The 27,735-nt window shown below is 53.3% G+C and overlaps 1 protein-coding gene across 1 annotated transcript in view; it reads right to left on the bottom strand.

Annotated features, from left to right (window-relative positions):
* The window catches only part of LOC147086833 (membrane-associated guanylate kinase, WW and PDZ domain-containing protein 2-like), a 105,707-nt gene that overhangs the window by 66,406 nt on the left and 11,566 nt on the right, over positions 1–27,735 (bottom strand). Inside the window, exons 3-6 of the mRNA XM_085979017.1 lie at positions 20,631–20,747; positions 12,280–12,399; positions 9,165–9,347; positions 4,641–4,824 (exon numbers count right to left, since the gene is read on the bottom strand). Coding sequence (XP_085835143.1) covers positions 4,641–4,824; positions 9,165–9,347; positions 12,280–12,399; positions 20,631–20,747 — 604 coding nt within the window. The remainder of the gene's footprint in view (positions 1–4,640; positions 4,825–9,164; positions 9,348–12,279; positions 12,400–20,630; positions 20,748–27,735) is intronic.

Here is a 27,735-nt window from a genome sequence, read left to right as displayed (position 1 = left end):
TGGGGTATATCAGAGAGTTACAGTGAGGGGTGTGGGGTATATCAGTGTTGCAGTGAGGGGTGTGGGGTATATCAGTGTGTTATAGTGAGGGGTGTGGGGTATATCAGAGTGTTACAGTGAGGGGTGTGGGGTATATCAGTGTTACAGTGAGGGGTGTGGGGTATATCAGTGTTACAGTGAGGGGTGTGGGGTATATCAGTGTTAAAGTGAGGGGTGTGGGGTATATCAGTGTTACAGTGAGGGGTGTGGGGTATATCAGTGTTAAAGTGAGGGGTGTGGGGTATATCAGAGTGTTACAGTGAGGGGTGTGCGGTATATCAGAGTGTTACAGTGAGGGGTGTGGGGTATATCAGAGTGTTACAGTGAGGGGTGTGGGGTATATCAGTGTTACAGTGAGGGGTGTGGGGTATATCAGAGTGTTACAGTGAGGAGTGTGGGGTATATCAGAGTGTTACAGTGAGGGGTGTGGGGTATATCAGTGTTACAGTGAGGGGTGTGGGGTATATCAGTGTTACAGTGAGGGGTGTGGGGTATATCAGAGTGTTACAGTGAGGGGTGTGGGGTATATCAGAGTGTTATAGTGAGGGGTGTGGGGTATATCAGTGTTACAGTGAGGGGTGTGGGGTATATCAGTGTTACAGTGAGGGGTGTAGGGTATATCAGTGTTACAGTGAGGGGTGTGAGGTATATCAGAGTGTTACAGTGAGGGGTGTGGGGTATATCAGAGTGTTACAGTGAGGGGTGTGGGGTATATCACAGTGGTACAGTGAGGGGTGTGGGGTATATCAGTGTTACAGTGAGGGGTGTGGGGTATATCAGTGTGTTACAGTGAGAGGTGTGGGGTAGAGCAGTGTTACACGGAGGGGTGTGGGGCATATCAGAGTGTTACAGTGAGGGGTGTGGGGTATATCAGATTGTTACAGTGAGGGGTGTGGGGTATATCAGAGTGTTACAGTGAGGGGTGTGGGGTATATCAGTGTGTTACAGTGAGAGGTGTGGGGTATATCAGTGTTACAGTGAGCGGTGTGCGGTATATCAGAGTGTTACAGTGAGGGGTGTGGAGTATATCAAAGTGTTACAGTGAGGAGTGTGGGGTATATCAGAGTGTTACAGGGAGGGGTGTGGGGCATATCAGAGTGTTACAGTGAGGGGTGTGGGGTATATCAGAGTGTTACAGTAAGGGATGTGGAGTATATCAGAGTGTTACAGTGAGGGGTGTAGGGTATATCAGTGTTACAGTGAGGGGTGTGGGGTATATCACAGTGTTACAGTGAGGGGTGTGGGGTATATCAGTGTTACAGTGAGGGGTGTGGGGTATATCAGAGTGTTGCAGTGAGGGGTGTGGGGTATATCAGAGTGTTACAGTGAGGGGTGTGGGGTATATCAGTGTGTTACAGTGAGAGGTGTGGGGTATAGCAGTGTTACACGGAGGGGTGTGGGGCATATCAGAGTGTTACAGTGAGGGGTGTGGGGTATATCAGATTGTTACAGTGAGGGGTGTGGGGTATATCAGAGTGTTACAGTGAGGGGTGTGGGGTATATCAGTGTGTTACAGTGAGAGGTGTGGGGTATATCAGAGTGTTACAGTGAGGGGTGTGGAGTATATCAAAGTGTTACAGTGAGGAGTGTGGGGTATATCAGAGTGTTACAGGGAGGGGTGTGGGGCATATCAGAGTGTTACAGTGAGGGGTGTGGGGTATATCAGAGTGTTACAGTAAGGGATGTGGGGTATATCAGAGTGTTACAGTGAGGGGTGTAGGGTATATCAGTGTTACAGTGAGGGGTGTGGGGTATATCAGAGTGTTACATTGGGGGAGTGGGGTATATCAGAGTGTTACAGTGAGGGGTGTGGGGTATATCAGTGTTACAATGAGGGGTGTGGGTTATATCAGTGTTATAGTGAGGGGTGTGGGGTATATCACAGTGTTACAGTGAGGGGTGTGGGGTATATCAGTGATACAGTGAGGGGTGTGGGGTATATCAGAGTGTTACAGTGAGGGGTGTGGGGTATATCAGTGTTACAGTGAGGGGTGTGGGGTATATCAAAGTGTTACAGAGAGGGGTGTGGAGTATATCAAAGTGTTATGGTGAGGGGTGTGGGGTATATCAGTGTTACAGTGAGGGGTGTGGGGTATATCAGAGTGTTACAGTGAGGGGTGTGGGGTATATCAGAGTGTTACAGTGAGGGGTGTGGGGTATATCAGAGTGTTACATTGAGGGGTGTGGGGTATATCAGAGTGTTACAGTGAGGGGTGTGGGGTATATCAGTGTTACAGTGAGGGGTGTGGTGTATATCAGAATGTTACAGTGAGGGGTGTGAGGTATATCAGAGTGTTACAATGAGGGGTGTGGGGTATATCAGAGTGTTACAGTGAGGTGTGTGGGGTATATCAGAGTGTTACAGTGAGGGATGTGGGGTATATCAGATTGTTACAGTGATGGTTGTGGGGTATATCACAGTATTACAGTGAGGGGTGTGGGGTATATCAGTGTGTTACAGTGAGAGGTGTGGGGTATATCAGTGTTACAGTGAGGGGTGTGGGGTATATCAGAGTGTTACAGTGAGGGGTGTGGGGTATATCAGAGTGTTACAGTGAGGGGTGTGGAGTATATCAGAGTGCTCCAGTGAGGAGTGTGGGGTATATCAGAGTGTTACAGGGAGGGGTGTGGGGCATATCAGAGTGTTACAGTGAGGGGTGTGGGGTATATCAGAGTGTTACAGTAAGGGATGTGGGGTATATCAGAGTGTTACAGTGAGGTGTGTAGGGTATATCAGTGTTACAGTGAGGGGTGTGGGGTATATCAGAGTGTTACATTGGGGGAGTGGGGTATATCAGAGTGTTACAGTGCGGGGTGTGGGGTATATCACAGTGTTACAGTGAGGGGTGTGGGGTATATCTGTGTTACAGTGAGGGGTGTTGGGTATATCAGAGTGTTACAGTGAGGGGTGTGGGGTATATCAGAGTGTTACAGTGAGGGGTGTGGGGTATATCTGTTACAGTGAGGGGTGTGGGGTATATCAGAGTGTTACAGTGAGGGGTGTGGGGTATATCAGAGTGTTACAGTGAGTGGTGTGGGGTATATCAGAGTGTTACTGTGAAGGGTGTGGGGTATATCAGAGTGTTACAGTGAGTGGTGTGGGGTATATCAGAGTGTTACAGTGAGGGGTGTGGGGTATATCAGTGTGTTGCAGTGAGGGGTGTGGTGTATATCAGAATGTTACAGTGAGGGGTGTGAGGTATATCAGAGTGTTACAATGAGGGGTGTGGGGTATATCAGAGTGTTACAGTGAGGTGTGTGGGGTATATCAGAGTGTTACAGTGAGGGATGTGGGGTATATCAGATTGTTACAGTGATGGTTGTGGGGTATATCACAGTATTACAGTGAGGGGTGTGGGGTATATCACAGTGTTACAGTGAGGGGTGTGGGGTATATCAGTGTTACAGTGAGGGGTGTGGGGTATATCAGAGTGTTACAGTGAGGGGTGTGGGGTATATCTGTTACAGTGAGTGGTGTGGGGTTTTTCAGAGTGTTACAGTGAGGGGTGTGGGGTATATCAGAGTGTTACAGTGAGGGGTGTGGCGTATATCAGAGTGTTACAGTGAGGGGTGTGGGGTATATCACAGTGTTACAGTGAGGGGTGTGGGGTATATCAGTGTTACAGTGAGGGGTGTTGGGTATATCAGAGTGTTACAGTGAGGGGTGTGGGGTATATCAGAGTGTTACAGTGAGGGGTGTGGGGTATATCAGAGTGTTACAGTGAGGGGTGTGGGGTATATCAGAGTGTTACAGTGAGGAGTGTGGCGTATATCAGAGTGTTACAGTGAGGGGTGTGGGGTATATCAGAGTGTTACAGTGAGGGGTGTGGCGTATATCAGAGTGTTACAGTGAGGGGTGTGGGGTATATCACAGTGTTACAGTGAGGGGTGTGGGGTATATCTGTGTTACAGTGAGGGGTGTGGGTATATCAGAGTGTTACAGTGAGGGGTGTGGCGTATATCAGAGTGTTACAGTGAGGGGTGTGGGGTATATCTGTGTTACAGTGAGGGGTGTGGGGTATATCTGTGTTACAGTGAGGGGTGTTGGGTATATCAGAGTGTTACAGTGAGGGGTGTGGGGTATATCAGAGTGTTACAGTGAGGGGTGTGGGGTATATCAGAGTGTTACAGTGAGGGGTGTGGGGTATATCTGTTACAGTGAGTGGTGTGGGGTTTTCAGAGTGTTACAGTGAGGGGTGTGGGGTATAACAGAGAGTTACAGTGAGGGGTGTGGGGTATATCAGAGTGTTACAGTGAGGGGTGTGGGGTATATCAGTGTTACAGTGAGGGGTGTGGGGTATATCAGAGTGTTACAGTGAGGGGTGTGGGGTATATCAGTGTTACAGTGAGGGGTGTGGGGTATATCAGTGTTACAGTGAGTGGGTGTGGGGTATATCAGAGTGTTACAGTGAGGGGTGTGGGGTATATCAGTGTTACAGTGAGGGGTGTGGGGTATATCAGTGTTACAGTGAGGGGTGTGGGGTATATCAGAGTGTTACAGTGAGGGGTGTGGGGTATATCAGAGTGTTACAGTGAGTGGGTACTGGTTATATCAGAGTGTTACAGTGAGGGGGTGCTGGTTATATGCGGAGTATACGTACTCAATGCCATATCTTTCTCCCGTCGAACCATCGTCCTGTTCCCAGTCCTCTGGGACCGTTGCTCCCTCGGTGCCATGTTCCTCTGCCCCTTTCTCCTGCGCTGGGATCCCATTGCCAGCCAGCGCTGCACTCTGATTGGTGTCGGCGTGAGTCAGGTGCCCGTTGCTCACGGCTGCTATCTGTCCTGTCATCGAATCACAGGGTCCGCAATTAGTCTCACTTCCCGGAGCGCTCCAAGGTGGCCACGCGAGCTAACGAGGGGCCGCACAGCCCGGGACGCTAGCGAGTCTCAGGCCCCCATCCCTTGATCACTTGGCCTGGCTATTGCTCCTGATCACTCCCGCTGTGTGGCCGCTGAGTGAGGGCAGGGTCAGGCTCGGCTGTGGCGTATCACCTGGCAGGGTACAAGCCTCGGCCTAGTCTGCTCCATCCCTGGGCTTAGTCTGCTGCATCCCTGGGCCTAGTCTGCTCCATCCCTGGGCCTAGTCTGCTCCATCCCTGGGCCTAGTCTGCTGCATCCCTGGGCCTAGTCTGCTCCATCCCTGTGCCTAGTCTGCTCCATCCCTGGGCCTAGTCTGCTCCATCCCTGGGCCTAGTCTGCTGCATCCCTGGGCCTAGTCTGCTCCATCCCTGGGCCGAGTCTGCTGCATCCCTGGGCCTAGTCTGCTCCATCCCTGGGTCTAGTCTGCTCCATCCCTGGGCCTAGTCTGCTCCATCCCTGGGCCTAGTCTGCTCCATCCCTGGGCCTAGTCTGCTCCATCCCTGGGCCTAGTCTGCTCCATCGTTGGACCTAGTCTGCTCCATCCCTGGGTCTAGTCTGCTCCATCCCTGGGCCTAGTCTGCTCCATCCCTGGGCCTAGTCTGCTCCATCCCTGGGCTTAGTCTGCTGCATCCCTGGGCCTAGTCTGCTCCATCCCTGGACCTAGTCTGCTCCATCCCTGGGTCTAGTCTGCTGCATCCCTGGGCCTAGTCTGCTCCATCCCTGGGCCTAGTCTGCTCCATCCCTGGACCTAGTCTGCTCCATCCCTGGGCCTAGTCTGCTCCATCCCTGGACCTAGTCTGCTCCATCCCTGGGTCTAGTCTGCTCCATCCCTGGGCCTAGTCTGCTCCATCCCTGGGCCTAGTCTGCTCCATCGTTGGACCTAGTCTGCTCCATCCCTGGGTCTAGTCTGCTCCATCCCTGGGCCTAGTCTGCTCCATCCCTGGGCCTAGTCTGCTCCATCGTTGGACCTAGTCTGCTCCATCCCTGGGTCTAGTCTGCTCCATCCCTGGGCCTAGTCTGCTCCATCACTGGGCCTAATCTGCTCCATCCCTGGACCTCCATTCCTGGGTCGAGTCTGCTCCATCCCTGGGCCTAGTCTGCTCCATCCCTGGGCCTAGTCTGCTCCATTCCTGGGTCGAGTCTGCTCCATCCCTGGGTCGAGTCTGCTCCATCCCTGGGCCTCGCCTGCTCCATCCCTGGGCCTAGTCTGCTCCATCTCTGGGCCTAGACTGCTCCATCCCTGGGCCTAGTCTGCTCCATCCCTGGGTCTAGTCTGCTCCATCCCTGGGCCTAGTCTGCTTCATCCCTGGGCCTACTCTGCTCCATCCCTGGGCCTAGTCTGCTCCATACTGGGCCTAGTCTGCTCCATCCCTGGGCCTAGTCTGCTCCATCCCTGGGCCTAGTCTGCTCCATCCCTGGGCCTAGTCTGCTCCATCCCTGGGTCTAGTCTGCTCCATCCCTGGGTCTAGTCTGCTGCATCCCTGGGTCTAGTCTGCTCCATCCCTGGGTCTAGTCTGCTCCATCCCTGGGCCTAATCTGCTCCATCCCTGGGTCTAGTCTGCTCCATCCCTGGGCCTAGTCTGCTCCATCCCTGGGTCTAGTCTGCTCCATCCCTGGGCCTAGTCTGCTCCATCCCTGGGTCTAATCTGCTCCATCCCTGGGTCTAGTCTGCTCCATTCCTGGGCCTAATCTGCTCCATCCCTGGGCCTAGTCTGCTCCATCCCTGGGCCTAGTCTGCTCCATCCCTGGGCCTAGTCTGCTCCATCCCTGGGCCTAGTCTGCTCCATCCCGGGGCCTAGTCTGCTCCATCCCTGGGCCTAGTCGGCTCCATCCCTGAGCCTAGTCTGCTCCATCCCTGGGCCTCCATCCCTGGGCCTACTCTGCTCCATCCCTGGGCCTACTCTGCTCCATCCCTGGGCCTAGTCTGCTCCATCCCTGGGCCTCCATCCCTGGGCCTACTCTGCTCCATCCCTGTGCCTACTCTGCTCCATCCCTCGGCCTAGTCTGCTGCATCCCTGGGCCTACTCTGCTCCATCCCTGGGCCTGGCCTGCTCCATCCCTGGGCTTAGCCTGCTCCATCCCTGGGCCTCCATCCCTGGGTCGAGTCTGCTCCATCCCATGGCCTAGTCTGCCCCATCCCTGGGTTTACTCGCCAGAGGACTGGCGGATAGCTAACATAATACCTATATTTAAGAAGGGAGATAGAACATTTCCAGGGAACTATAGACCAGTCAGCTTAACATTTGTGGTAAGAAAAATAATGGAATCCCTACTAAAGGAGAAAATAGAAGAACATCTAGAAACCAAAAATATAATAATGAATAGTCAGCATGGATTTCAAAAGGGAAAAAGTCTTGCTTAACCAACCTAATTGAATTCTTTGAAGAGGTAACAGAGAGAGTAGACAAGGGTAATGTAGTAGATGTAATTTATCTAGATTTTCAAAAGGCCTTCGATAAGGTACCCCATAATAGGCTGATGAATAAGGTCAGAGAATGCAGAGTCAGGGGACAAGTAGCAGATTGGATTGCTGGCTGGCTTCAGGACAGAAAGCAGAGAGTGGGAGTAAAGGGTAGTTATTCACAGTGGCAGAAGGTGGGCAGTGGTGTTCCACAAGGATCAGTGCTGGGACCACTGTTGTTCACAATTTATATTAACGATTTAGACTTAGGAATCAAAAACACAATTTCTAAATTTGCGGATGACACCAAATTGGGGAGATAGTCAATACTGAGGGGGACTGCAACAAATTACAGGAGGACATTAATAAACTTGCCGAATGGGCAAATAATTGGCAAATGGATTTCAACACAGATAAATGTGAGGTGTTACATTTTGGTAGAAAGAATAGGGAGGTCACTTATCACTTGGAGGGTGCGAGTCTAGGTGGGGTAGAGGAACAAAGGGATCTCGGAGTACAAATACACAAATCACTAAAAGTAGTGACGCAGGTTAGCAAGGCCATAAAAAAAAAACAAGCACTCGGGTTTATTTCTAGAGGGATAGAATTGAAAAGTCGGGAAGTTATGCTAAACCTGTATCGAACCTTGGTTAGACCACACTTGGAGTACTGCGTACAGTTCTGGTCGCCATATTATAGAAAGGATATAGAGGCACTGGAGAAGGTGCAGAGAAGATTCACAAGGATGATACCAGAAATGCGAGGGTGTACATATCAGGAAAGGATGAACAGGCTGGGTCTCTTTTCTCTCGAAAACAGAAGGCTGAGGGGTGACCTAATAGAGGTCTTTAAAATGATGAAAGGTTTTGATAGAGTGGATACAGAGAGAGTGTTTCCACTTGTGGGGAAGAGCATAACTAGAGGCCATCAATATAAGATAGTCACCAAGAAATCCAATCGGGAATTCAGGAGAAACTTCTTTCCCCAGAGAGTGGTGAGAATGTGGAACTCACTACCACAGGGAGTGGTCGAGGCGAATAGTATAGATGCATTTAGGGGGAGGCTAGACAAACATATGAGGGAGAAGGGAATAGAAGGATATGGTGATGGGGTGAGATGAAGAGGAGGCGGGAGGAGGCTCAAGTGGCATAGTGGTTAGCACTGTTGCCTCACAGCGTCAGAGCCCCGGGTTCGAATCCGGCCTCGGGCAACTGTCTGTGTGGAGTTTGCACATTCTCCCTGTGTTTGCGTGGGTTTTCTCCGGGTGCTCCGGTTTCCTCCCACAGTCCAAAGATGTGCGGGTTAGGTTGATTGGCTATGATAAATTGACCCTTAGTGTTAGGGGGATTAAATACGTGGGGTTACGGGGATAGGGTGGGATGTGTGTTGATGTAGGGGTTACGGGGATCGGGTGGGATATGTGTCGGTGCAGGCTCGATGGGCCGAAATGGCCTCTATCTGCACTGTGGGGTTTCTGTGATTTCTGTGAATGTGGAACTCGCTGCCACAGGGAGTGGTTGAGGTGAATAGTATCGATGCATTTAAGGGGAGGCTGGACAAACACATGAGGGAGAAGGGAATAGAGGGTTATGGTGATAGAGTTAGATGAGGAAAGACGGGAGGAGGCTCGAGTGGAGCATAAACACCGGCACGGACTGGTTGGGCCGAATGGCCTCTTTCTGTGCCGTACACCCCGTGCAATCCTGCGTAAACTCAGCACAGGCCGGGAATAGAGCCTGAGCCTTTCCTACTCCGTGTAGTCCCGCTCCAAGCTGGCCCCCCGCCCCGGCCAGCCTGCAGGTGGGAGGCGAGAACGATCGATGTAAGAAACCAGAGGGGGCCATGAAAGCAGGCTCCGTACCTGCGGGCTCTGACGGCCTCTGCAGCGCTCCGTCTCCGCTCGCTCGACCTTCGCCCCGGCCTGACCCCTTCTCCAGGTGGATCAGCGACTTGCTGCGCTGGGGGCGCCTCAGCGCGGAGGGGTCAAGGGTCAGGTTGAGATCCGTGGGAACAATGGGGGGCACGGGTGTCCCATAATAATTACCTGGCAACGGAGAACAGGCACACGGTTAAATAGAGAGACTGAGTGACAGAGAAACCGAACCCCACATGGCACGGGGTTAGATACAGAGTAAAGCTCTCTCTACACTGTCCCATCAAACACTCCCAGCGCAGGTACAGCACAGGTTAGATACAGAGTAAAGCTCCCTCTACACTGTCGCCATCAAACACTCCCAGGGCAGGTACAGCACGGGTTAGATACAGAGTAAAGCTCCCTCTACACTGTCGCCATCAAACACTCCCAGGGCAGGTGCAGCACGGGTTAGATACAGAGTAAAGCTCCCTCTACACTGTCCCATCAAACACTCCCAGGGCAGGTACAGCACAGGTTAGATACAGAGTAAAGCTCCCTCTACACTGTCCCATCAAACACTCCCAGGGCAGGTACAGCACGAGGTTAGATACAGAGTAAAGCTCCCTCTACACTGTCCCCATCAAACACTCCCAGGGCAGGTACAGCACGGGTTAGATACAGAGTAAAGCTCCCTCTACACTGTCCCAATCAAACACTCCCAGGGCAGGAACAGCACGGGGTTAGATACAGAGTAAAGCTCCCTCTACACTGTCCCATCAGGCACTCCCAGGGCAGGAACAGCACGGGTTAGATACAGAGTAAAGCGCCCTCTACACTGTCCCATCAAACACTCCCAGGGCAGGAACAGCACGGGGTTAGATACAGAGTAAAGCTCCCTCTACACTGTCCCCATCAAACACTCCCAGGGCAGGTACAGCACAGGTTAGGTACAGAGTAAAGCTCCCTCTACACTGTCCCCATCAAACACTCCCAGGGCAGGTACAGCACGGGTTAGATAGAGTAAAGCTTCCTCTACACTGTCCCATCAAACACTCCCAGGGCAGGTACAGCACTGGTTAGATACAGAGTAAAGCTCCCTCTACACTGTCCCATCAAACACTCCCAGGGCAGGAACAGCACGGGGTTAGATACAGAGTAAAGCTCCCTCTACACTGTCCCATCAAACACTCCCAGGGCAGGTACAGCACGGGTTAGATACAGAGTAAAGCTCCCTCTACACTGTCCCCATCAAACACTCCCAGGGCAGGTACAGCACGGGTTAGATACAGAGTAAAGCTCCCTCTACACTGTCCCATCAAACACTCCCAGGGCAGGTACAGCACGGGTTAGATACAGAGTAAAGCTCCCTCTACACTGTCCCATCAAACACTCCCAGGGCAGGAACAGCACGGGGTTAGATACAGAGTAAAGCTCCCTCGACACTGTCCCATCAAACACTCCCAGGGCAGGAACAGCACGGGGTTAGATACAGAGTAAAGCTCCCTCTACACTGTCCCATCAAACACTCCCAGGGCAGGTACAGCATGGGTTAGATACAGAGTAAAGCTCCCTCTACACTGTCCCATCAAACACTCCCAGGGCAGGTACAGCACGGGTTAGATACAGAGTAAAGCTCCCTCTACACTGTCCCATCAACACTCCCAGGGCAGGTACAGCACGGGTTAGATACAGAGTAAAGCTCCCTCTACACTGTCCCATCAAACACTCCCAGGGCAGGTACAGCACGGGTTAGATACAGAGTAAAGCTCCCTCTACACTGTCCCATCCAACACTCCCAGGGCAGGTACAGCACGGGTTAGATACAGAGTAAAGCTCCCTCTACACTGTCCCATCAAACACTCCCAGGGCAGGTACAGCACGGGTTAGATACAGAGTAAAGCTCCCTCTACACTGTCCCATCCAACACTCCCAGGGCAGGTACAGCACGGGTTAGATACAGAGTAAAGCTCCCTCTACACTGTCCCATCAAACACTCCCAGGGCAGGTACAGCACGGGTTAGATACAGAGTAAAGCTCCCTCTACACTGTGAAAGAGTTCCAGATTTCCACTAGCCTTTGTGTGAAGAAGTGCTTCCTGACATCACCCCTGAACGGCCTGGCTCTAATTTGAAGGTTCTGCCCCCTTGTTCTGGACTCCCCCCACCAGAGGAAATAGTTTCTCTCGATCGACCTGATCGAATCCTTTAATCATCTCAAACACCTCGATCAGATCACCCCTTAATCTTCTACACTCGAGGGAACACAAACCCAGTCTGTGCGACCTGTCCTCGGAATTTAACCCTTTTAGTCCCCGGGTATCGTTCAACAACAACCACCTGCATTTATATAGCGCCTTTAACATAGTAAAACGTCCCAAGGCACTGCGCAGGAGCGTAAACCAGACAAAATTTGACCCCGAGCCACATAAGGAGATATTAGGGACCGGCGACCAAAAGCTGGGTCACAGAGGTCGGTTTTAAGGAGCGTCTTAAAGGAGGAGAGAGAGAGGCGGAGAGGGTTAGGGAGGGAATTCCAGAGCTCGGGGGCCCTGACGCGGTCGCCAATGGCGGAGCGATGGAAATCAGGGGGGATGTGCGAGAGGCCGGAATTGGAGGAGCGCGGAGATCTCGGAGGGTTGGAGGTGGTTACAGAGATAGGGAGGGAGGGATGGGGGGCGAGGACCACGGAAGGATTTGAACACGAGGATGGAGAATTTACAAATTGAGGTGTTGGCGGAGCGGGAGCCAATGGAGGGAGGTCAGCGTGCACAGCGGGGAGGTGATGGGCGAAGGGGGCGAGTTAGACACCTAACTTCCATCCCATGGTGCACCAGCCCCCCGTCAGGCCCCCGCGTTGAGATGCGAGACGGTGCAATGAGGTAAGAAAACTAGTAGGCACTTGGTCTAAGCGTTAAACCAAGCTTTAATCAACTGTTTTACAACATGGAGGTCTAGTTGTGTCCTTCACTAGTTCCTGTTAAGAATGTCCTGAGCAAGCTGGGCCCGTGCCTGAGTATTTATACTCTCCCTGGACAGTGCCACCCGCAGGCCGCTCAGTATTATTTCACAAGTCTGTCTTTCACGAAGGACTGATTCATGTCAGAGGGTGCAGAGCAAGTTACCGTGAAATTTGCCACTTTCCAAGAGGCCGCCCGCCCTCTCCAGGGCCTGGAACTCCGAGAGGGTGATGAAGTGATAGTCGACACCGGGGATCTCCCCTTCCCGAGGGGATCTGGTCGTACCTGGCGGAAAAAAGTGGGAGATGTCAATCGAATCTTAGCCGTGAGATTTTTTTTTAAATGTCGCCGGGCGAGTTCATGGGTCACCAGGTCACCACTTAACCTTTCACCTGGCGGAGACCGGGTCTGAATTGTGATTGCGTGGTTCCGGTCTGCCTCTTGGCTGCCAGCATGGGACCGTAAATGAGGCTCAACTGGAGCCCAAATTCAGATTGAGCCCCAGAATCTAGGCCTGATACTCCCAGTGGCAGTATTGAGGGAGCGCCGCACTGTCGGAGGGGGCGGTACTGAGGGAGTGCCGCACTGTCGGAGGGGCAGTACTGAGGGAGCGCCGCACTGTCGGAGGGGGCGGTACTGAGGGAGCGCCGCACTGTCGGAGGGGGCGGTACTGAGGGAGCGCCGCACTGTCGGCGGGGCAGTACTGAGGGAGCGCCGCACTGTCGGAGGGGGCGGTACTGAGGGAGCGCCGCACTGTCGGAGGGGCAGTACTGAGAGGACGCCGCACTGTCGGAGGGGCAGTACTGAGGGAGCGCCGCACTGTCGGAGGGGCGGTACTGAGGGAGCGCCGCACTGTCGGCGGGGCAGTACTGAGGGAGCGCCGCACTGTCGGAGGGGGCGGTACTGAGGGAGCGCCGCACTGTCGGAGGGGCAGTACTGAGGGAGCGCCGCAATGTCGGAGGGGCAGTACTGAGGGAGCGCCGCACTGTCGGAGGGGCGGTACTGAGGGAGCGCCGCACTGTCGGAGGGGCAGTACTGAGGGAGCGCCGCACTGTCGGAGGGCCAATACTGAGAGGACGCCGCACTGCCGGAGGGGCGGTACTGAGGGAGCGCCGCACTGTCGGAGGGGCAGTACTGAGGGAGCGCCGCACTGTCGGAGGGGCAGTACTGAGGGAACGCCGCACTGCCGGAGGGGCGGTACTGAGGGAGCGCCGCACTGTCGGAGGGGCGGTACTGAGGGAGCGCCGCACTGCCGGAGGGGCGGTACTGAGGGAGCGCCGCACCGTCGGAGGGGCAGTACTGAGGGAGCGCCGCACTGTCGGAGGGGCAGTACTGAGGGAGCGCCGCACTGTCGGAGGGGCGGTACTGAGGGAGCGCCGCACTGTCGGAGGGGCGGTACTGAGGGAGCGCCGCACTGTCGGAGGGGCGGTACTGAGGGAGCGCCGCACTGTCGGAGGGGCAGTACTGAGGGAGCGCCGCACTGTCGGAGGGCCAATACTGAGAGAACGCCGCACTGTCGGAGGGGCACTGTCAAAAGGAGAGCAGGGGGGAGTTCTCCCCGGTGTCCTGGGCCCAATATTTATCCCTCAAACAACATAACTAAAAAACAGATGATCTTGTCATTGTCACATTGCTGTTTGTGGGAGCTTGCTGTGTGCAAGTTGGCTGCTGGGTTTGCTAAATTACAACAGTGACCACACTTCAAAAGAGGTGCTTAATCGGCTGTGAGTAGTGAGAACTCCCCCCGCTCTTCTTCCAATAGTGGCCGTGGGATCTTTTACATCCACCTGAGAGGGCAGACGGGGCCTCGGGTTTAACGTCTCATCCCAAAAGACGGCACCTCCGACAGTGCGACGCTCCCTCAGTACCGCCCCTCCCACAGTGCGGCACTCCCTCAGAACTCCCCCTCCGACAGTGCGGCGCTCCCTCAGTACCGCCCCTCCGACAGTGCGGCGCTCCCTCAGTACTGCCCCTCCGACAGTGCGGCGCTCCCTCAGTACCGCCCCTCCGACAGTGCGGCGCTCCCTCAGTACTGCCCCTCCGACAGTGCGGCGCTCCCTCAGTACCGCCCCTCCGACAGTGCGGCGCTCCCTCAGTACCGCCCCTCTGACAGTGCGGCGCTCCCTCAGTACCGCCCCTCCGACAGTGCGGCACTCCCTCAGTACTGCCCCTCCGACAGTGCGGCGCTCCCTCAGTACCGCTCCTCCGACAGTGCGGCGCTCCCTCAGTACTGCCCCTCCGACAGTGCGGCGCTCCCTCAGTACCGCCCCTCCGACAGTGCGGCGCACCCTCAGTACCGCCCCTCCGACAGTGCGGCGCTCCCTCAGTACCGCCCCTCCGACAGTGCGACGCTCCCTCAGTACTGGCACCGGGGGAGTGTCGGGGCTGGATTATGGGGCTCGAGTCTCTGGAGCGGGGGCTCGAAGCCATGACCTTTGGACTCAGGAGAGCGAGACCCATTGAGCTATGGCGGGGACAGGGTTCAGGAGGTGCGTGCGGAGCACGGGCAATTGAAACACCCTGAGAAGATCCGCGGTCGGGTCAAAGAACGTGAGCCTCCCTGGAACTGGGAGAGCGAGGAGGACCCAGGCTGGCTGTGTGGAGGACGGGCCCATCACTGCTGGCTGTGGTCCAGTGCTGAGCTACCTGAATCCATGAAAGTTTTGTGTTTGCTCAAGGCGTGTCCGTCAAGCACACTGCCAACCTTGGTTTGTTTATCGTCCGATTTATTCCAAGCTTCCCAGGGTCTCCTTCTCCTTAGATACAGAGTAAAGCTCCCTCTACACTGTCCCATCAAACACTCCCAGGGCAGGTACAGCACGGGTTAGATACAGAGTAAATCTCCCTCTACACTGTCCCATCAAACACTCCCAGGGCAGGTACAGCACGGGTTAGATACAGAGTAAAGCTCCCTCTACACTGTCCCATCAAACACTCCCAGGGCAGGTACAGCACGGGTTAGATACAGAGTAAAGCTCCCTCTACACTGTCCCCATCAAACACTCCCAGGACAGGTACAGCACGGGTTTGATACAGAGTAAAGCTCCCTCTACACTGTCCCATCAAACACTCCCAGGGCAGGTACAGCACGGGTTAGATACAGAGTAAAGCTCCCTCTACACTGTCCCCATCAAACACTCCCAGGGCAGGTACAGCACGGGTTAGATATAGAGTAAAGCTCCCTCTACACTGTCCCATCAAACACTCCCAGGGCAGGTACAGCATGGGTTAGATACAGAGTAAAGCTCCCTCTACACTGTCCCATCAAACACTCCCAGGGCAGGTACAGCACGGGTTAGATATAGAGTAAAGCTCCCTCTACACTGTCCCATCAAACACTCCCAGGGCAGGTACAGCACGGGTTAGATACAGAGTAAAGCTCCCTCTACACTGTCCCCATCAAACACTCCCAGGGCAGGTACAGCACGGGTTAGATACAGAGTAAAGCTCCCTCTACACTGTCCCCATCAAACACATCCAGGGCAGGTACAGCACGGGGTTAGATACAGAGTAAAGCTCCCTCTACACTGTCCCATCAAACACACCCAGGGCAGGTACAGCACGGGGTTAGATACAGAGTAAAGCTCCCTCTACACTGTCCCATCAAACACTCCCAGGACAGGTACAGCACGTGTTAGATACAGAGTAAAGCTCCCTCTACACTGTCCCATCAAACACTCCCAGGGCAGGTACAGCACGGGTTAGATACAGAGTAAAGCTCCCTCTGCACTGTCCCATCAAACACTCCCAGGGCAGGTTCAGCACGGGTTAGATACAGAGTAAAGCTCCCTCTACACTGTCCCATCAAACACTCCCAGGGCAGGTTCAGCATGGGTTAGATACAGAGTAAAGCTCCCTCTACATATTTGAAAGTTCTTTATCTGAATGCACGCAGCATTCGTAACAAAATGGACGAGTTGACGGTACAAATAACTACACATGGGTATGATCTGGTGGCCATTACGGAAACATGGCTGCAAGAGGATCATGACTGGGAACTAAACATGCAAGGGTATTTGACAATTAGGAAGGACAGACAGGAAGGAAAGGGAGGTGGGGTTGCTCTGTTAATCAAGGATGGAATCACTGCAATAGTCAGAAATGATATTGGGTCAAAGGATCAGGATAGTGAAATAGCTTGGGTGGAGATAAGGAATAATAAGGGGAAAAAGTCACTAGTGGGCGTAGTCTATAGGCCTCCTAACAGTTGCAACTCTGTTGGTCGGAGTATAAATCAGGAAATAGTTGGGGCTTGTAATAAGGGAACAGTTATAATCATGGGGGATTTTAACTTTCATATTGACTGGACTAATCAAATTGGGCATGGCAGCCTTGAGGAATAGTTCATAGAGTGTATTAGGGACGGGTTCCTTGAGCAATATGTAACTGAACCAACCAGGGGGCAGGCAATCTTAGATCTGGTCCTGTGTAATGAGACAGGATTAATAAAAAATGTCCTAGTAAAGGATCCCCTTGGAATGAGTGACCATAATATGGTTGAATTCCAAATTCAGTTTGAGGATGAGAGAGTTGGATCTCAAACCAGCGTACTGAGCTTAAATAAAGGAGACTATGAAGGTATGAGAGTAGAATTGACTAAAGTGGACTGGGAAAACAGATTAAAGTGTAAGACGGTACAAGAGCAGTGGTCTACATTCAAGGAGATATTTCACATCTTTCAAGATAAATATATTCCACTGAGGAAAAAGGGGAAAAAAAGAAAAGACAGCCATCCGTGGCTTAGTAAAGTAATAAAGGATAGTATCCGACTGAAAACAAGGGCATATAAAGTAGCCAAATCTAGTGGGAGGATAGAAGATTGGGAAGCATTTAAAAGCCAGCACACAATAACTAAAAGATTAATTAAGAAAGGGAAGATAGATTATGAAAGTAAACTAGCAAAAAATATAAAAACAGATAGTAAGAGTTTCTACAGCTAGATAAAAAGAAAAAGGGTGGCTAAAGTGAACGTTGGTCCCTTAGAGGATGGGACCGGGAAACTAGTGGTGGGGAACATGGAGATGCTGAACAAATATTTTGCATCAGTCTTTACAGCAGAAAAAATCAAAGAGCAAGTTATTATCTAAATGGAGAGAAACTGCAAAGTGCTACAGTACAAAGGGATCTGGGGGTCCTGGTGCATGAAACACAAAAAGTTAGTATGCAGGTGCAGCAGGTGATCAGGAAGGCCAATGGAATCTTGGCTTTTATTGCAAGGGGGATGGAGTATAAAAACAGGGAAGTCTTGCTGCAGTTATACAGGGTATTGGTGAGGCCACACCTGGAATACTGTGTGCAGTTTTGGTTTCCATGTTTAAGAAAAGATATACTTGCTCTCGAGGCGGTTCAGAGAAGGTTCACTCGGTTGATTCCAGAGATGAGGGGGTTGACGTATGAGGAAAGGTTGAGTAGGTTGGGCCTCTACTCATTGGAGTTCAGAAGAATGAGAGGCGATCTTATCGAAACATATAAGATTGTGAGGGGGCTTGATCGGGTGGATGTGGTGAGGATGTTTCCACTGATGGGTGAGACTAGAACTGGGGGGCATAATCTAAGAATAAGGGGCTGCCCTTTCAAAACTGAGATGAGGAGAAACTTCTTCACTCAGAGGGTAGTAAATCTATGGAATTTGCTACCCCAGAGAGCTGTGGAAGCTGCAACATTAAATAAATTTAAAATGGAGATAGACATTTTCCGAGCTGATAAGGGAATAAGGGGTTACGGGGAGAAGTCAGGGAAGTGGACGTGAGTCTAGATTTGGATCAGCCATGATCCTATTGAATGGCGGAGCAGGCCCGAGGGGCCGTATGGCCTACTCCTGCTCCTACTTCTTATGTTCTTATGTTCTTATGTACACTGTCCCATCAAACACTCCCAGGGCAGGTACAGCACGGTTAGATACAGAGTAAAGCTCCCTCTACACTGTCCCATCAAACACTCCCAGGACAGGTACAGCACGGGTTAAATACAGAGTAAAGCTCCCTCTACACTGTCCCCATCAAACACTCCCAGGGCAGGTACAGCACGGGTTAGATACAGAGTAAAGCTCCCTCTACACTGTCCCATCAAACACTCCCAGGGCAGGTACAGCACGGGTTAAATACAGAGTAAAGCTCCCTCTACACTGTCCCCATCAAACACTCCCAGGGCAGGTACAGCACAGGTTAGATACAGAGTAAAGCTCCCCCTACACTGTCCCATCAAACACTCCCAGGACAGGTACAGCACGGGTTAGATACAGAGTAAAGCTCCGTCTACACTGTCCCATCAAACACTCCCAGGGCAGGTACAGCACGGGTTAGATACAGAGTAAAGCTCCCTCTACACTGTCCCCATCAAACACTCCCAGGACAGGTACAGCACGGGTTAGATACAGAGTAAAGCTCCCTCTACAATGTCCCATCAAACACTCCCAGGGCAGGTACAGCACGGGTTAGATACAGAGTAAAGCTCCCTCTACACTGTCCCCATCAAACACTCCTGGGGCAGGTACAGCATGGGTTCGATGCAGAGTAAAGCTCCCTCTACACTGTCCCATCAAACACTCCCAGGGCAGGTACAGCACAGGTTAGATACAGAGTAAAGCTCCCTCCACACTGTCCCCATCAAACACTTCCAGGGCAGGTACAGCACGGGTTAGATACAGAGTAAAGCTCCCTCTACACTGTCCCATCAAACACTCCCAGGGCAGGTACAGCACGGGTTAGATACAGAGTAAAGCTCCCTCTACACTGCCCCATCAAACACTCCCAGGGCAGGTACAGCACGGGTTAGATACAGAGTAAAGCTCCCTCTACACTGCCCCATCAAACACTCCCAGGGCAGGTACAGCACGGGTTAGATACAGAGTAAAGCTCCCTCTACACTGTCCCCATCAAACACTCCCAGGGCAGGTACAGCACGGGTTAGATACAGAGTAAAGCTCCCTCTACACTGTCCCCATCAAACACTCCCAGGGCAGGTACAGCACGGGTTAGATACAGAGTAAAGCTCCCTCTACACTGTCCCCATCAAACACTCCCAGGGCAGGTACAGCACGGGTTAGATACAGAGTAAAGCTCCCTCTACACTGTCCCATCAAACACTCCCAGGGCAGGTACAGCACGGGTTAGATACAGAGTAAAGCTCCCTCTACACTGTCCCCTTCAAACACTCCCAGGGCAGGTACAGCACGGGTTAGATACAGAGTAAAGCTCCCTCTACACTGTCCACATCAAACACTCCCAGGGCAGGTACAGCACGGGTTAGATACAGAGTAAAGCTCCCTCTACACTGTCCCCATCAAACACTCCCAGGGCAGGTACAGCACGGGTTAGATACAGAGTAAAGCTCCCTCTACACTGTCCCATCAAACACTCCCAGGACAGGTACAGCACGGGTTAGATACAGAGTAAAGCTCCCTCTACACTGTCCCATCAAACACTCCCAGGGCAGGTACAGCACGGGTTAGATACAGAGTAAAGCTCCCTCTACACTGTCCCCTTCAAACACTCCCAGGGCAGGTACAGCACGGGTTAGATACAGAGTAAAGCTCCCTCTACACTGTCCCCATCAAACACTCCCAGGGCAGGTACAGCACGAGTTAGATACAGAGTAAAGCTCCCTCTACACTGTCCCATCAAACACTCCCAGGGCAGGTACAGCACGGGTTAGATACAGAGTAAAGCTCCCTCTACACTGTCCCATCAAACACTCCCAGGGCAGGTACAGCACGGGTTAGATACAGAGTAAAGCTCCCTCTACACTGTCCCCTTCAAACACTCCCAGGGCAGGTACAGCACGGGTTAGATACAGAGTAAAGCTCCCTCTACACTGTCCCCATCAAACACTCCCAGGGCAGGTACAGCACGAGTTAGATACAGAGTAAAGCTCCCTCTACACTGTCCCATCAAACACTCCCAGGGCAGGTACAGCACGGGTTAGATACAGAGTAAAGCTCCCTCTACACTGTCCCATCAAACACTCCCAGGGCAGGTACAGCACGGGTTAGATACAGAGTAAAGCTCCCTCTACACTGTCCCCTTCAAACACTCCCAGGGCAGGTACAGCACGGGTTAGATACAGAGTAAAGCTCCCTCTACACTGTCCCCATCAAACACTCCCAGGGCAGGTACAGCACGAGTTAGATACAGAGTAAAGCTCCCTCTACACTGTCCCATCAAACACTCCCAGGGCAGGTACAGCACGGGTTAGATACAGAGTAAAGCTCCCTCTACACTGTCCCATCAAACACTCCCAGGGCAGGTACAGCACGGGTTAGATACAGAGTAAAGCTCCCGCTACACTGTCCCATCAAACAGGAATCAGTAACGCAAACAAATGGAGAAAAACAAATTGGTCTCCATGTTTTGATGTTTCTCTTAATCTGTCCCTCACCAATTCCTGCCTCCCACAGTTTGGCATCACAGCACCGGATGTCCTGATTGCCCTCAGCCTCCCGGGTTCCCAACCCCACCCCCCGCTCCCCAGGTGATGTTCCAGTCACTGGGCATCGCCCAGGCACTCTCACTACTCACATGGCACTGCTCGGATGTACAGGTTCTGTCGTATCCGCTCCTGGAGATCCAAGTCCGCCGAGCCTTTACTGAACGCCTGTTTGAGGAAGTGCCGCAGGTCACAGTTCAACTGGGAACCTGAGGGGACAGCAGGTGAGGGAGAATCAGCTCATGTCCGGTCTCGACACACCCCAACACACACAGAGTCACACACAGACTCACACACAGTGTCTCACACACATCGACACAGACAGACAGACACATACACACACAGACTCACAACACAGACACACACAAACTCACACACAGAGTCACACACAGACTCAGACACAGTGTCTCACACACATCGACACAGACAGACAGACACACACACACACAGACTCACAACACAGACACACACAAACTCACACACAGAGTCACACACAGACTCACACACAGTGTCTCACACACATAGACACAGACAGACACACACACACACACACACAGACAGACTCACACACAGAGACACACAGACTCACACACACAGACTCACACACAGAGACTCACACACAGACAGACTCACACACACAAACTCACTCACACACAGACACAAACAGACTCACACACAGAGACACACACAGACTCACACACAGAGACTCACACACAGACAGACTCACACACACAAACTCACTCACACACAGACACAAACAGACTCACACACAGAGACACACACAGACTCACACACAGAGACTCACACACAGACAGACTCACACACACAAACTCACTCACACACAGACACAAACAGACTCACACACAGACACAGACAGACTCACACACAGACACAGACAGACTCACAGACACAGACACACACAGACTCACACACACACACAGACAGACTCACACAGACACAGGCAGACTCACACACACAGACAGACTCACACACACAGACAGACTCACACACACAGACACACACAGACACAGACAGACTCACACAGACACAGAGAGACTCACACAGACACAGACAGACTCACATACATAGGCAGACAGACTCACACAGACTCACACAGACTCACACACACACACAGAGACAGACTCACACACACCGACACACAGACTCACATACACAGACAGACTCACACACACAGACTCACACACAGACACAGACAGACTCACACACACACAGAGACAGACTCACACACAGAGACTCACACAGGCTCACACACACAGACACACAGACTCACACACACAGACACAGACAGACTCACACACACAGACACACTCACACACAGAGACACACACAGACTCACACACAGGCACACACAGACTCACACACAGACTCACACACACAGACACAGACAGACTCACACACAGACTCACACACAGACACAGACAGACTCACACACACACAGACAGACTCAAACACAGAGACTCACACACACAGACACAGACAGACTCACACACAGACACAGACAGATTCACACACACAGACACACACAGACTCACACAGACACAGACAGACTCACACACACAGACTCACACACAGACACAGACAGGTTCACACAGACAGACACACACAGACTCACACAGACAGACTCACACAGACACAGACAGACTCACACACACAGACACAGACAGACTCACACACAGACACAGACAGATTCACACACACAGACACAGACAGACTCCCACACACAATTACAGACAGAGACTTGCACGCGCACACCGATACACACACAGATTGAAACACTCACACCCGGAGTCGCACACACACAGGCTGACACACAGTCACATTAAAGAAAGGAAGAAGAAAGACAGACTGGCATTTCTCCAGCACCATTCACCACCACCGGATGTCTCAAAGTGCTTCACAGCCAATGAAGTACTTTATGGAGTGTTGTAATGTTGGAAACACGGCAGCCAATTTGCGCAGAGCAAGCTCCCACAAACAGCAATATGATAAATGACTAGATCATCTTTTTTTTATTATGTTAATAGAGGGATAAATATTGGCCAGGACACTGGGGATAGCTCCTCCACTCTTCTCGAAATAGTGCCATGGGATCTTTTACGTCCACCTGAGAGAGCAGGTGGGGCCTCGGGTTTAACGTCTCATCCGAAAGACGGCACCTCCGACACTGCGGCGCTCCCTCAGTACTGCCCCTCCGACAGTGCGGCGCTCCCTCAGTACCGCCCCTCCGACAGTGCGGCGTTCCCTCAGTACTGCCCCTCCGACAGTGCGGCGCTCCCTCAGTACTGCCCCTCCGACAGTGCGGCGCTCCCTCAGTACCGCCCCTCCGACAGTGCGACGCTCCCTCAGTACCGCCCCTCCGACAGTGCGGCGCTCCCGCAGTACCGCCCGTCCGACAGTGCGACGCTCCCTCAGTACCGCCCCTCCGACAGTGCGACGCTCCCTCAGTACTGCCCCTCCGACAGTGCGGCGCTCCCTCAGTACCGCCCCTCCGACAGTGCGGCGCTCCCTCAGTACCGCCCCTCCGACAGTGCGGCGCTCCCTCAGAACTGCCTCTCCAACAGTGCGGCCCTCCCTCAGTACCACCCCTCCGACAGTGCGGCCCTCCCTCAGTACTGCCCTCCGACAGTGCGACGCTCCCTCAGTACTGCCCTCCAACAGTGCGGCACTCCCTCAGTACCGCCCCTCCGACAGTGCGGCGCTCCCTCAATACAGCCCCTCCGACAGTGCGGCGCTCCCTCAGTACTGCCCCTCCGACAGTGCGGTGTTCCCTCAGTACTGACCCTCCGACAGTGCGGCGCTCCCTCAGAACTGCCTCTCCAACAGTGCGGCCCTCCCTCAGTACCGCCCCTCCGACAGTGCGGCCCTCCCTCAGTACTGCCCCTCCGACAGTGTGACGCTCGCTCAGTACTGCCCTCCAACAGTGCAGTGCTCCCTCAGTACAGCCCCTCCAACAGTGCGGCGCTCCCTCAGTATTGCCCCTCAGTACTGCCCCTCCGTCAGTGCGGTGCTCCCTCAGTACTGCCCCTCCGACACTCCCTCAGTACTGTCCCTCTTACAGTGCTGCACTCCCTCAGTACTGCCCTCCCGACAGTGCGGCGCTCCCTCAGTACTGCCCCTCCGGCAGTGCGGCGCTCCCTCAGTACCACCCCTCCGACAGTGCGGCGCTCCCTCAGTACTGCCCCTCCGACAGTGCGGCGCTGCCTCAGTACTGCCCCTCCGACAGTGTGGCGCTCCCTCAGTACTGCCCCTCCAACAGTGCTGCGCTCCCTCAGTACTGCCCCCTCTGACAGTGCTGCACTCCCTCAGTACTGCCCTCCCGACAGTGCAGCGCTCCCTCAGTACTGCCCCTCTGACAGTGCGGCGCTCCCTCAGTACTGCCCCTCCGACAGTGCGGCGCTCCCTCAGTACCGCACCTCCGACAGTGCGGCGCTCCCTCAGTACCGCCCCACCGACAGTGCGGCGCTCCCTCAGTACTACCCCTCCGACAGTGCGGTGCTCGCTCAGTACCACACCTCCGACAGTGTGGTGCTCCCTCAGTACTGCCCCACTGACAGTGCGGCGCTCCCTGAGTACTGCCCCTCCGACAGTGCGTCGCTCCCTCAGTACCGCACCTCCGACAGTGCGGTGCTCCCTCAGTACTGCCCCTGCGACAGTGCGGCTCTCCCTCAGTACTGACCCTCCGACAGTGCGGCGCTCCCTCAGAACTGCCCCTCCGACAGTGCGGCTCTCCCTCAGTACTGACCCTCCGACAGTGCGGCGCTCCCTCAGAACTGCCTCTCCGACAGTGCGGCCCTCCCTCAGTACCGCCCCTCCGACAGTGCGGCGCTCCCTCAGTACCACCCCTCCAACAGTGCAGCGCTCCCTCAGTACTCCCCCTCCGACAGTGCGGCACTCCCTCAGTACTGTCCCTCCGACAGTGCTGCGCTCCCTCAGTACCGCCCCTCCAACAGTGCGGCGCTCCGTCAGTACTGTCCCTCTTACAGTGCAGCGCTCCCTCAGTACTGCCCCTCCGACAGTGCGGCACTCCCTCAGTACCGCCCCTCCAACAGTGCGGAGCTCCCTCAGTACCGGCCCTCCGACAGTGCGGCGCTGCCTCAGTACTGCCCCTCCGACAGTGTGGTGCTCCCTCAGTACTGCCCCCTCTGACAGTGCTGCGCTCCCTCAGTACTGCCCTCCCGACAGTGCGGCGCTCCCTCAGTACTGCCCCTCTGACAGTGCGGCGCTCCCTCAGTACCACCCCTCCGACAGTGCGGCGCTCCCTCAGTACCACCCCTCCAACAGTGCAGCGCTCCCTCAGTACTCCCCCTCCGACAGTGCGGCACTCCTTCAGTACTGTCCCTCTTACAGTGCGGTGCTCCCTCAGTACTGCCCCTCCGACAGTGCAATGCTCCCTCAGTACTGCCCCTCCGACAGTGCTGCGCTCCCTCAGTACTGCTCCCTCTAACAGTGCGGCGCTCCCTCAGTACTGTCCCTCTTACAGTGCAGTGCTCCCTCAGTACTGCCCCTCCGACAGTGCGGCGCTCCTTCAGCACTGCCCCTCCGACAGTGCGGCGCTCCCACATTACCGCCCCTCCGACAGTGCGGCGCTCCCTTAGTACCGCCCCTCCGGCAGTGCGACGCTCCCTCAGTACCACCCCGCCAACAGTGCGGCGCTCCCTCAGTACTGCCCCTCTGACAGTGCGGTGCTCCCTCAGTACTGCCCCTCCGACAGTGCGGCGCTCCCTCAGTACTGCCCCTCCGACAGTGCGGTGCTCCCTCAGTACTGCCCCTCTGACAGTGCGGCGCTCCCTCAGTAGCGCCCCTCCGACAGTGCGGCGCTCCCTCAGTACTGCCCCTCCGGCAGTGCGGCGCTCCCTCAGTACCGCCCCTCCGACAGTGCGGCGCTCCCTCAGTACTGCCCCTCCGACAGTGCGGCACTCCCTCAGTACTGCCCCTCCGACAGTGCGGCGCTCCCTCAGTACTGCCCCTCCGACAGTGCGGCGCTCCCTCAGTACTGCCCCTCCGACAGTGCAGCACTCCCTCACTAGAGTGTCAGCCTAGATTATTGTGTTCGAGTCTCTGGAGTGGGACTTGAACCCACAACCTTCTGACTCAGAGGCGAGTGCTGCCCACTGAGCCACAGCTGACACATTAACTCGCATTAACTCGCATTAACCCCCATTAAACCACACTAACCCTCATTAACTCGCATTAACCCCCATTAACTCCCATTAACCCCTGTCATAGATCTCATCATCGAGAAACTACCTATGAAATAACGCTGGACGGCCAGCTGGTGGCGCCGTCCAAGGAGTATAAATACTCGGGCGTGGGCCCAGCTTGCACAGGGACATTTTGTAAGACAAGGAACTAGTGAAGTACAACTAGACCTCCATGTTCTGAAACAAGTTGATTAAAGCCTTGCTTTATGCTCCAACCAAGTGTGTAGTGAGTTTTATTACGTCAACCCCCATTAACCCGCATTAATTCGCATTAATACTCATTAAATCACATTAACACGCATTAACTCGCATTAACTCGCATTGACCCCCATTAACCTGCATCAACCCTCATTAACTCGCATTAACCCCCATTAACACGGTGGCCTAGTGGTTAGCACTGTTGCCTCACAGCGCCAGGAACCCGGGTTCGAATCCGGCCTCGGGTGACTGTCTGTGTGGAGTTTGCACATTCTCCCCGTGTTTGCGTGGGTTTTCTCCGGGTGCTCCGGTTTCCTCCCACAGTCCAAAGATGTGCGGGTTAGGTTGATTGGCTATGATAAATTGACCCTTAGTGTTAGGGGGATTAAATACGTGGCATTACAGGGATTGGGTGGGATATGTGTCGGTGCAGGCTCGATGGGCCAAAATGGCCTCTATCTGCACTGTGGGGTTTCTGTGATTTCTGTGATAACCTGCATTAACCCGCATTAATTTGCATTAATACTCATTAAATTGCATTAACTCGCATTAGCACGCCTTGACCCGCATTAACTCGCATTGACCTGCATTAACTCGCATTGACCCGCATTAACCCCCATTAACGCACATTAACTCGCATTAACCTGCATTGTCGCACTAATTCGCATTAACACTCATTAACTTGCTTTAACCCGCATTAACTCGCATTAACTCACATTAACCTGCACTAATTTGCACTAATTCGCATTAATCTGTATTAACCCGCATTAACTCGCACAAACTCGCATTAACCTGCACTAATTTGCATTAACTCGCATTAACTTGCAGTCGCCTTAATTCGCATTAACACTCATTAAATTGCATTAACACGTATTAATATGCCTTAACCCGCATTAACCCGCCTTAACACACGTTAACTCGCATTAACCCGCCTTAACTCGCATTAACATGCATTAACTCGCCTTAACTCGCATTAACCCACCTTAACCCGCCTTAACTCGCATTAACCCACCTTAATTCGCATTAACACGCCTTAACACACCTTAACTCGCATTAATCCGCCTTAACTCGCATTAACACGCAGTAACATGCATTAATCGCATTAACATGCATTAACCCACCTTAACTCACATTAACACGCATCAACCTGCCGTAACTCGCATTAACACATATTAACACGAATTAACACCCATTAACCCGCCTTAACTCGCATTACCACGCCTTAACCCGCCTTAACTCACCTTAACACGCATTAACCCGCCTTAACTCGCCTTAACTCGCATTAACACGCATTAACATGCCTTAACTCGCCTTAACTCGCATTCACATGCCTTAACTCACCTTAACTCACATTAACACACCTTAACTCACCTTAACTCGCCTTAACTCGCATTCACACGCCTTAACTCGCCTTAACACGCATTAACATGCCTTAATCCACCTTAACTCACATTAACACGCATTAACTCGCATTAATACGCATTCACACGCATTCACATGCCCTAACTCGCCTTCACACGCATTAACACACCTTAACCCACCTTAACACGCATTAACCCGCCTTAACTCACATTAACACGCATTAACCCACCTTAACTCGCCTTAAGTCACCTTAACTCGCATTCACATGCCTTAACTCGCCTTAACACGCATTAACATGCCTTAATCCACCTTAACTCACATTAACATGCATTAACTCGCATTAACACGCATTCACACGCCTTAACCCGCCTTAACTCGCCTTAACTCGCATTATGTAAGAAATAACTCTTCGATT

Source organism: Somniosus microcephalus, unplaced genomic scaffold (genome assembly GCF_052327205.1).
Source record: "Somniosus microcephalus isolate GS21.2 unplaced genomic scaffold, FLI_Smic_1.0 unresolved_chr7, whole genome shotgun sequence".
In the NCBI taxonomy this organism is placed as follows: domain Eukaryota; kingdom Metazoa; phylum Chordata; class Chondrichthyes; order Squaliformes; family Somniosidae; genus Somniosus; species Somniosus microcephalus.
Note: the sequence above shows the minus strand (reverse complement) of the source record. Positions and strands in the feature narration are given on the sequence as shown.